This window comes from Desmodus rotundus, chromosome 12 (genome assembly GCF_022682495.2).
Source record: "Desmodus rotundus isolate HL8 chromosome 12, HLdesRot8A.1, whole genome shotgun sequence".
Taxonomy (NCBI): Eukaryota; Metazoa; Chordata; class Mammalia; order Chiroptera; family Phyllostomidae; genus Desmodus; species Desmodus rotundus.
In genome coordinates this window covers 42961733-42972585 of record NC_071398.1, presented here as the reverse complement: position 1 = coordinate 42972585, position 10853 = coordinate 42961733, and the positions used below count along the sequence as shown (strand labels likewise).

The 10853-nt window shown below is 55.6% G+C and overlaps 1 protein-coding gene across 3 annotated transcripts; it reads right to left on the bottom strand.

Moving 5' to 3' along the window:
* Positions 1 to 413: 413 nt before the first annotated feature.
* FOSB (FosB proto-oncogene, AP-1 transcription factor subunit) lies at positions 414 to 7297 on the bottom strand. 3 transcript variants are annotated; one of them, XM_053916048.1, is made up of 5 exons: positions 6615 to 7297; positions 4406 to 4726; positions 4061 to 4168; positions 2886 to 3041; positions 2659 to 2745 (listed from the first exon to the last, which is right to left on the bottom strand). In XM_053916048.1, exons 1-5 carry the CDS (start codon positions 6738 to 6740, stop codon positions 2743 to 2745), a joined length of 714 nt encoding a protein of 237 aa, XP_053772023.1. In that variant the 5' UTR covers positions 6741 to 7297; the 3' UTR covers positions 2659 to 2742. The 3 variants fall into 3 exon arrangements, with proteins under 3 accessions (XP_024425296.1, XP_045058912.1, XP_053772023.1); XM_024569528.3 differs by having other exon boundaries at positions 414 to 3041; XM_045202977.2 differs by having other exon boundaries at positions 414 to 3041; positions 4406 to 4609.
* Between the last annotated feature and the right edge of the window lie 3556 nt (positions 7298 to 10853).

Below are 10853 nucleotides of genomic sequence, written 5' to 3'. Positions count from 1 at the left end.
CCCAACTCATGGTCTTCAGGAAATCAGGATGTATGCTTCCAGCTGCTCTACCTGTGAAATCTTGGTTCAGACCACCCCCAGAGCATACAGGGTCCAATATAAGTTCCTCCCTCACAAGGAAACCTCCACGGTTCTTTAGTATTTCAGTACCACACACCTCACAGCTAATATTCTGTCTCTTTATTTTTTTTTCCCAGCAGGTGGCACAACCCATGTGTGTGAAAAGTCCTCCTGACTGTCTACCCTCCCTCCATCCTGCTGTAGGCTGATTCACTAGTAGGAGTTCCGGCGCGTATGTATGTGTATATAGTTCCCACAGTGAACCTCACTCCCTCAGGTTGAAAGGAAGGCAGGTGATGGGGTATCAGGAGAAAATAGATGCTGAGGCTTAGCGGATGCATTTTTAAGAGCTTTTTATTGGCGACAGTGCAGAACCATGGGGGGAGGGTAGTGGCCCATGGCCAGCCAGTCCCAACCCCCTGGGGTCAGGTGCAAAATACAAAAAGAGAATCACAAATACAGAATGGGGTGGGGGGATTCAATAAATCAAGGTCTGCAGGAGCAGGCCTTGCTCACAGTCTCACACTTGCACGCAGAATTCTCAAAGATACAGATTGTAAAAGTCTATGATCCCTCAGGCTCACAAAAATAAAATCTCATGTCCCCAATGAACCCAAAGTCAGAAGGCAGCTGGACATTCAGGGAAAGTCAGTACGGGGACAGATGGAAATGGTCAGAGAAACACAGGCAGATAAAAGACAGAGGGGAGAGACGCTCCGGAAGGAGATAGCCGGGGACTGCCAGAAACAACCGGATGGATTGAAACAGTCAGAAAAGACATAGCTAGAGACAGGCTGATAGAGACAGCTGGACAGAGACAGGCTGCCTCCAAGTCTCCAGAAGCAGTGTTTCCAATTCAAGGGCATGGCTTTGGGGCCAAAGAGACCTAGGCCAAGGCTGCAGAAGCGCTCACGCACGCACGCGTACACACACACACACCCATATATAATATATTTATTTATACATAATAGATATAAGTGCCTTTCGGAAACCAGGAAAGGGATAAATAGCTATGGGAGGGATCTCGGTTTGGGGCGGCAGGCGCAGGACGGGGCACGTGGAATGTTCTCCATGCAGCACGAGGGCGGCCTGGCCCACCCGACTTGAAAAAATATCATTTTGCCTCACAAGAAAATTCTCATGAGGTGAAGCACAAGGAAACGTGGGGTGGGAGGAGCCAAAACCAAGATTTGGGACTGAGGGTGAGGGGGAGACGGAGCTGGGATCACAAGAGCCCAGCCCCTTTGAGTTCACCAGGACAAAAATATTGGGGGTCGGGGGCCAAAGCCTCAGCCTTTACATCTTCTCCGGAATAATGTCGGGCCCCTGGCAATCTCCCTTTCTAGAAAGAATGTGGGGATGCCAAGGAAAAGGAGAAATTGGCGTCCTAGGCCGGGGTGGGGTGACAGGCCTTAAAGAAAAAGGCTGGGTCTGGGGGCGAGGGGTCCTGAGGAGAGAGGCCACGTGGATGGAAAACTGTCACCCCCTATCCCCGCCTCGAATCTGTCACCCCTTGAGTCTAACTCACTGCTGAGGGTAGGAAGGAAGCAGATCGGGGGGGGGGGGGCAGGTAGAGAGGAATCAAGGTTAGGCTTTGGGGGGTGGGGGATGCACAACCCCTCCGGAAGGGTTCTGTCCCACTGGGCTCTGCCCCCCCTTCTCCCCACAATCGGCCAACTCATTTCACAGTATAAACACTCGAGCAGGACAGGCATCACAGCGCCCCCTGCTGCTTGAATCAGAGAGGCCCAACAAGGAAGGCCAGGAGGGGAGGCTGAAGGGGGGTGCGGCTTGCAATAATACTGTAATCAAACAGGAGGTCTGGGGGCTGACTGTGGGAGACCCTTAGCGGGTGAGAAATTCAATGAGAGCTGGTTTTGCTGAGGGGGAGCGGCTGGACAGCCAGCGAGGGAGGTTCACATTTCAGACTAAGTCTGGGTGGGGGGAGTTCTCATAGGGGGGTATCAGCTTCCCTCCAAAGGGGGGCTCAATTCAGAGGAGAGTCTAACCAAACGAAAATGTTGGTTAAATAAGCTCAGGTCGGCGGAGCAGGGAGAACCAGCCTAATCACCTCCCAGAAGCAACGATGTGGGAGACCTAGGGGGGTGGTTCTGTGGCACTTCCTTGTTGGGCCTCTCTGCAGAGGCCTCCAGCCCGCCCCACAGTCCCCCGCCGGCACCTTGTTCCCTCCAGCCCACGGGTGGGCATCACCCCCCGCCCACCCGCTCATCCCCAGACATTGGGTTGAAGTGAGAAGACCAACAGGAAGCTGGAGGTGTCCATCCCCTCCCCATCCGCTGCCTCCAAAGTCACCAGCTTTCTGTCCTCGCGCGGCCACACAAACAAGAGGCAGCACAAAACACAAGGAGGTCCTCCTGGCCGATGGCATGGGCTGCAGAGAGCCAAGCAGGAGAGGCAGGGAAGCCGCACACCCGTTTAGTCTCATCCCCTCTCTGTCCTCCTCCTCCTCTTCCAAATCTCTCTCCCTTGTGTGTTTGTTAGTTTTGTGTCTACAGAGTTCACAGAGCAAGAAGGGAGGGCGAGTTCAGGGGGTCGGAAGGCTGGTCGCTGCCGCTGGGGCGATGGGCGCTGGCGAACGCGGAGACCTCCGGGCAGGTGAGGACAAACGAAGAAGTGTACGAAGGGTTAACAACGGGGAAGGGGTCGCCGAGGACTTGAACTTCACTGTGTGTAAAGAGAGAAGCTGTCAGGTTGGGGGGTGCGTCTTGGCTGGTCTGGAAGGGCAGGGGCGGTGGTGGCGGGGGCGGCAGCAGCCAGCTGAAACCATCTTCCTTAGTGGATGCTGACCCCGGCAAATCTCTCACCTCCGCCAGCGGGCCCGGCCCCGGCCCCTCTTCGTAGGGGATCTTGCAGCCCGGTTTGTGGGCCACCAGCACAAACTCCAGACGCTCCTTCTCCTTTTGGAGTTCGGCGATCTCCGACTCCAGCTCCGCCTTTTCTTCCTCCAGCTGATCTGTCTCCTGAGCGCCCAGTTGCCAGGTCATGGAGAAGACGGAGGAAGGAGAAGAAGACCGTGAGCGACTAGAGAAGGTGAGTCGTGGCTAAAGCCATCACCCCTACACTTGCCGCAAAGGCCCAGGGCTGGAAGGCAGCTCTGACCTGAGAGGAAAGTCTCTCTGAAATGGAGTCCGGGTGGGCTAAGAAACTTGGAGCTAGGGTCTTGCCCTTTAGGATCCTCAGCTTCCCCATTTGCCCAGTGGATGGTTGGGAAGCAGCCAGGCACACATGGAAGTCTCTGGTTGCAGGAGGCACTCAGAGGTTTGTTGAATGAATGAATGAGTGTTATATGTTTTTAATGCCTCCTCTGTTACCCACTCCCCTCTGTCTCCCAGGGAAGAAAACAGGTGGCCCAGGAAAGTACAGAATTTCCCTGAGTTCCTCTGGGGGCAGCAAGTCCCACTGCAAGTCTAATTAAAAAACCTCCGACTGAAGGAGGACGTAAAAGCGGGGGGGTTGGGGGGCATTGGTGGATGCCATCAGCCCAAGTCTAAGAGCAGTGGGTGGCTGGGACGGGTGGTAGGGAATTGACATAGGATAAGAGAGGTTCTTTTCACAGACTCTCTAGGATGTTAAAGCTGGGAGAAGCCTGGGAGATTCAGTGAGGGGTGGAAGAGATGGAGAAACTGAGGCAAAATGAGTTATTGCTTGCCCAAGACCAAAAGGGAGAAATGCCCAGAGCTCACCTCTGTCAAAGGTCCCTCTTATGTCTCCTCAGGGAGGAGTGAAGGCTAGGAGGGTGGTATGCGTGTGTGGTGGGGGTGGCCACACCCCTGGGCAGAGGGGCCAGGAGCTGACATGAACATGTGAGGTTCTGTGTGTGTGCACAGGGGTACCCCATCTGGCCACACCTGTCCCTAGCTCCATATGCAGAACATCTGGTTCTCAGCCCAGGATAAGTGCACAGGTGGGGCAGATGACGAAGGATGGGAGAGAGCGCCCCTCCAGCATACCCTCACCCCACCCCAGGGACCATCCTCACCGCCTGGAGTCTGTCAGTCAGCTCCCTCCGACGGTTCCGACATTTAGCTGCTGCCAGTTTGTTTCTTTCCCGGCGAACCCTTCGCTTCTCCTCCTCCTCCGGGGTAAGCTGAGTAAGGCAGATAGAGGCCATGAGGTTTGCAAACACGGTGCACCTCCTCCATCCATCCCAGACCTCCTCTTCTTCCAGAAGCCAGAAAAGGACCCTCTAGTCCTCACCAACTGTGGCAAGGACTACAGGGTTTCTGCAGCCCTGAGGCCCCAGTGGTCCCTCACCCCAATAGTGAGAAAGTTCCTGCCTCTTTTGTCTCCTCCCCCAGACGAAGTTCTGATGCCTCTTACTCACCGTCTCCTCTCGGGGTCTCCTAGGCCGGGCTCGGGCGGGGCGAGCAGGCCCAGGTCCACTGGTGGTTCCGCTGGTAGAAGGTCCGCCACTGCCACTAGCTCCGCCACTGCTGTAGCCACTTATGCCCGGCGTCGAGTAACTGGTTCCAGGCATGTCATAGGGGTCAACTGCTGGGGGCTGGGAGGCCAGTGGCTGCCCCTGGGACTGGGCCATGGAAGAGATGAGGGTGGGTTGCACAAGCCACTGGAGGTCCTGGCTGGTTGTGATCGCGGTGACCGTGGGCACGAAGGAACCGGGCATTTCCCCAAGACCGGCGCACTCCTACGGGGTGACACATACACACACAGGCGTATACACACAAACAGAGACACCGACACACACGCACCCAGCACACATATACACACCAACCCTGTGAGTGAGCACAGGGTGAGCAGGTGTGGATGTGTGTGTCACAGGCAAAAAGCCACAACACCCACCCTTCCACTACACCGTGACGCAGTGGTTAATGAGAGGATCTCTGCTCAACTGGCTTCTACCTCCTCCTTCTTCCTCGGGGAAAGGTTGCACGGTTCCAGCGGGTGGTGAATCACACCCCGAGTTGGTGACTCTTAGGTGTGGGGGGTGGGGAGGAGGCTGGACACAGCCGGGTGCTAGAACTCCCGGGACGGAGTCACAGCCACACATACAGCCACAACACCCCACCCCCACCCCAGAGGCAAGGGGAGGGAGAGGGAGAGGCCTTAGGCCAAGCCTTCCTCTACACTCAGACACACACACACATCCCTCTGCGTGAGGGGGTGAGCGATTGGAGGCTCTATGAGACCCCCCTGTGCAGGGGCCGGGGGTCCCAGTTAAAAGGGTATTGGGAGACGGGCCTAGGAGTTTAGAACAACGTTTCAAGTAATTGTCTCTTCCCAGAGTGAGGCTGACAGTGACAGGTTACGGTGGATGGACAGGTAAGAGCAAGTGACGACTCGGGACCCCTCAGACCGACGCGGAGGGAGAATGGTGTAGATCTTGAGCCCCCAAGCCCAGGCATCGCTCATCTCCCCCATCCCCAGATGGAATCCTGGAAGTATTCGCAGCGCTGAACTACTCTCCCAGGGGGCGTGGTGAGGGATGGGCTGGCCTCCTGGCCAATCAGCGTTATGGAAATTCAGAAGGGGCGGAGCTCCCGGAGACCACCTGGCTGCTTTTCCTAGAGTTAGCGGTTCTAGTCCTGTCTTTGGACACTTTGGAGGGAACGGCGTCTGGCGCAGAGGGAGTGGGAGTGCGTGCCTGGAGATGAGGGTGACGGTCACCCTGTCTCCCGAAGAAACCCCGACCCACAAACGGACATTCCCTGCCCCTGAGAACGAAGGGACCGGATCCCCGACTGGTTTTCGCAGACTCATTGTGTTGCTCCTGTCGTGAGAGGAGCCCTTTCGATCTACTTCTAGAGGCCCATAAAAAAGACCCTAGCGCCGAGGACCCACGGGTTCCCGGGATAGAGGGCGGGGGAAGGGAACTGCATTCTGCAAATAGGAAGGGAAAGTTGATTGGCTGAAGCCCGCGGCGCGGCGACCAATAGGAAAGCCTGACTGCGCCCTCCCTAGCAACGTAGCCCCGGCGTTCCAAAATAGAACGCTCCCAGGACGTCAGGGGCGGGGCGGACGAAGGGGGCGCCGCGCGCCGTGCGTGCCCCGCGTCAGACGGAGGGTTCCAGCACGTCAGCCGTTACGCACGGGTCCCCCGTTACGTCTCCGCGCAGGAGGCGGAGGCAGCGCAGCCGAGATTTCGAGGCCCACCTTCCCGCTGGATGGAGAGTTACCCAGCGCCGGAGTGGGCGCTCCAGTGGAGGAGGTAAAGGAAGGAGGCTACTGGAAGCTTCCCCGGGGTTTCCCCCACCTGCCTAATCGCGCTAGCTTCAGGTTGGGGACCTGGGTCGGGGACAGTCCCGGAACCAGGTAAAAGTTCTCAGCCCTGCTACCGCAAACACGCACTCTAAACGGCACATTCTCCTCACCCCCAAAGTTTACCCCTCCGCGTTCCTTTCCTGCGCTTCAGTCACACGACCATTTGCCAACAAGTCCCGACTCTGCAGTTTGCAAAGTGCACTGTGAGCCTATGCCCTCGCAAATCCTGGGCTTTGACGCGTCTTTATTTGGTGTGGGGAGATTGTTCCAGCCTTGACTTAAAAAATTAAACCCCACAACCCATTAGAACTTACCTGGGAGGCGGCGGCGGTGGGTGGACTGCCGAAGGAGTCCACCGAAGACAGATACTGAGACTCCGCAGAGGGTGAGGAGCTGCACCGGGAGCCGGAGTCGTAGTCTCCGGGGAAAGCCTGAAACATTTCCCTGGGCACAGGGGGGGCCCTGTGACCACGCTGAGGTCGCCGGGAAGCCAAGGCTATGGCTGGGTGGGAGAAAGAAGATGCGAGTCCGGGATGAGCCGCGCGCGTCCTTAAAGTGCGCTGTCCGGGGAAATTCGGAGTGGGGTGCAGCGTCCCGCTCCAACTATGGCAAAGTTTCTGTGCAATTCCTCTGCGGCGTCGAGGCCCCCACAAGATGCCGCTGTGTCTCCTGAAAGTCCAGGCTCCGCAAGACCTAGGAGCGTGGCGGGGGTGGGGGGAGATCGCTCCCCCAGAGGCGGAAAGCGCTGTCCTCCTGTATAGAGTCTGCTTCGGGTGCAGTCTCCTCCACGAGTCCGGCGGGTCCCACGGGGGTCGGGGAGTAATAAAGAGGACGAAAGAAGTAAGTAGGTCCTCCGAAATAAAATGTAGAATTATCTAGAAGAATCCTCCCCAAAACTTTCTCTTCGGCAAAAAAATAATAAACTGAATTCCACGGCCCCAAAAACCACAACAATAAAGTCCCCAAGTCCCAGCTCCGCGTATCCCTGCAGTGGCCGTAGCTCTCAGTCTTATGAATGAACCCCAAAGCCGCCAGCCTGTATTTATATGCCTGGGCCCGCCCCCCCTCTGCTTTCGTCACCCGTCCTGCGCTCAGAAACTTCCCTAGATCTCCGGCCTGGCTGAACTAAACATCGTGCCGCCCGGCAAGAGGTCTGCCCTAGCCTCGATCTAGTCACCTGCATCACCTTTGCGGTCCTGGGGGTCTCGGGGGCTGCGTTCCCGAGCACTCAGCAGGAGGGGATTCCGGCCCCGCCTTCCCCGGAGCTGCTGTGACGCAATTAGCCATATAAGGAGTTCGGCCGGCGAGGCTGAGTGTTTGTTTGGTAACCTAGCAATTACGTCAGAGGGAATCCCTCGCTCGCCGGCGCGCTCACCCCTCGCGCGTGCGGAACCCGCCCGCGCCTGCGCAGTGCAGCGTCGCCCGGGGGACTGGTATTAATAGGCTTTTAGACTATCCCGGGAAGGTCCCGGGAAGTACACGGCCGGGGAGACCCTAGCTAACGGGTCCCCCTCCCCTCTGGCAGCCCCTCCCAACTTTCGTGGTGGTGCAGCGCCCCCATTTGAGAGGAAGGTCAGGTCTCCAAAAGGAGATCCTGGCTAGGGTGCTGTAGTAACGTAGGCGGGGAAACTGAGTCTGGAGCCGGGTGGGAGGGGCTGGGGTTATCCAGGTGAAAGTGGAGGTGGGGTGGAGTCCCGAAGCTCTGCGCAGCTTCTGCCGGGACCAGCTGTGTGAGCTTGGGAAATGTTTTCCGTCTTTCAGCTTCAGCTTCAGTTTTCCCAGCTTGGACAAAGGATGTGTGTGTTGGACCCTACAGGCCTCCCAGATCCAGAGTTAGGGAGGTATGAAGGTGTGGAAGGGACAGGTAGTGAAACGTAGGGTGAAATGTCCCTGCTGATTGTTTTGGTAACCTCTACTTCTCGCTTTATTAATTCACAGACAGTAAGAATAGATGGATTATTATTAATAATAATAATAATAATAAATATTGATGCCATATATTTAACCAAGTGCTAGCTCCTATATTAAACCTATCAAGACAAGATTTATAGTCCTTAAAATAACTTTTGAGGTTTAAGGAGGAAAATCTTCATTTTACAAGACAGGAAAATGATACTTGGAAGTGTTAAGTGACTTGTCTAAGGACCCATAGAAAGACAGTCAAAACTGTCAAATTCCAGAACTCCTACTCTGTACCTGTTTTCTGAGAGCTGCTTGGTTCGGTGAAATTCCCTGAAAAACCTGGGTGTTGGGACTGTTTAAGTAACAATGGTGATAATAGTAGCTTCCGGTCATCCTGAGCTATAAGCCCTGCAAACCCACTGTGTCTGCTTCTAGTGTACATTCTGGTATTCCAGGCTCAGAGGGGTAAAGCTGCTTACCTGAGGCTGCCCAGTTTGAGAGTCTAATCTGGGTTTTTTGGAAGCTACAGGCCCAACTCTTAAGTACTCCCTGGAAAGGGCCCCAGCAGCTGCTGCACAGATCTCAGAGATCCTGGCACTTTCCTCCAAGTGCAGAGCCTGGCCCAGCCCTGCACGCAGAGGGAGAATCACTTTCAAACTGTTGAATCCCGAAAGCTCAAGAAGGGGAGCGTCTGGCTCAGGGTCACACCGCACATCTGAGGCAGGATGGGGGTGGGGGTGGAGGTAGTTCCTGATTCCCAGGAGAGTCTTGATTCTTTGCCTCGGTCGTTGGGAGGAGGTACGGAGACATGGAAGGCTGGGGGACACTGGGGGCAATATGGTAAGGCGGAGGTTTCCAGACCAAATCCTAGCCTAGAGACTGCCCTCTACCTTATTCCCCCACGCCTCCTCTGTCTGCTACCAGTCTGGAAGTAGGGACAGGAACTAGGAGATGACACACCAGCCACCAGCAGGCAGTGACTCGGCCCCAGCATCAGACAGGGAGTGATCCCTCATTCCCCTGTCCTGTCTAAGCCCCTCATCTGTGTCCGCGGAATAAAGGAGACACCCAAGTATGTAGCCTGGCTGCCCAAAGACCGTCACCCCCACACAAGCGGCCCATACACCCACAGAGCCACTGGCATACTCCAGCATTCAGGCATTCACCCGCAAACGGCTGCATGCGCAGCCACATGGAGAAACAGCTTCACACATACTGGTACATGGAAACACTCAGCGTCATATGGTTGCCAGCACACATGGCTCACGCTACAGGAACACCTTCACTGCAGGTGCACATGGGTGTTTTTCATACAACAGTAACAATGAGCACTCATATTCATTTATTTAACACTCCTGTGAGGTAGGAATTGTCATTTTATAGGCAAAGACGTGGGAGACCCAGAGAGTCGAAGTCACTTGCCTACAGTCACACAGAGGCTGAGTGGCAGAGCTGGGGTAAGAATGCAACCCGTGGAGCTTCAGAGCCTGTGACTTTAATGACTGTTAAGCGAGTTATGTGTGGCAGTGTAGGCACACTCAGATGGTAACACTCATGTAAACACTGGGCATTTACACGCCAACAGACAGACCCGGCATCTAAGCAGCCTGAGCTTACGCTCCAGCCCCACCGGTCAGTGGCCCGGTGAACCTGAGCCATTGCTGTCTAGAGCCTGTCTCCTCACCTGGGAAAGAAGACAGAACAGTGCCCAGCTTGTGGGGCTGCTGGGAGGATTCCCTGAATATCCATAAGGCTTCTGGAACACACCTGGCCCATTGTAGGGGCTTAGTTTGTTGACAGAAGCACGTCACCCTGCCCTGGCTGGTGTGTGGTGTGGCTCAGTTGGCTGGAGCACTGTCCCTCAAACCAAAAGCTTGCAGGCTCCGTTCCAGGGCACGTGACCATGCTGTGGATCCGGTTGGTCACATCGCTGTTTCTCCCCCTCTCTCTCCGTCTCTCTAAAATCAATAAGCATTGCAACTTCCACAGGCTCCTGGCACTTCCGCCTTCCTGGGTCTCTTCCTCCAAAAAAAAAACAATCTTTAAAATTACATTTCATGACTGCAATGATATAAAGACAAATAACCTTATACATTAAAACATTTTCTTTTCCCTATAAATTCAGTTTTTTCTTCAGATTTTAAAGAGCATTAAACATTTCCTCGGGCCCCTAATGTTGTGGGCCCTAGCACTGTGCCAACTGTGTCCGAGGAAAAGTTGCCCCGCCCCACTCACACTCTCACTCAAACACACATTTAGGCAGGCACACCCACCCACAGCGCATGGGGTGGGCAAAGCAAGTCTTTCTCCATGGGGCTCAATTTGGGGGGCTCCCAGGAGGAGGAGGACCTGGGTATAGGAGAGAGGGCAGGACCCCTGAGCTGGCTCCCCAGGGCTTGGCTCCACATGGGGAGCAGGCAGGGAGAACCCTGAGCCTTCCACCCCCACAGGTGTGGGGGGGCAGTGCCAGCTCTGCTTGCTCAGCACATGCTGTGAACAGCCCTGGGCCAACTCCGCCAAAGGCAGGCCTCCGCAAGTCCTTCCACCAGTTCCTTTGGCAAATCCCCGCTGCCCTGTTTCCCAGCCTCCCCAGGCACAGGGCGAGGAGATTGGATGACAGTGGGCTCTAAGACTTAGTAACAAGAATGAGG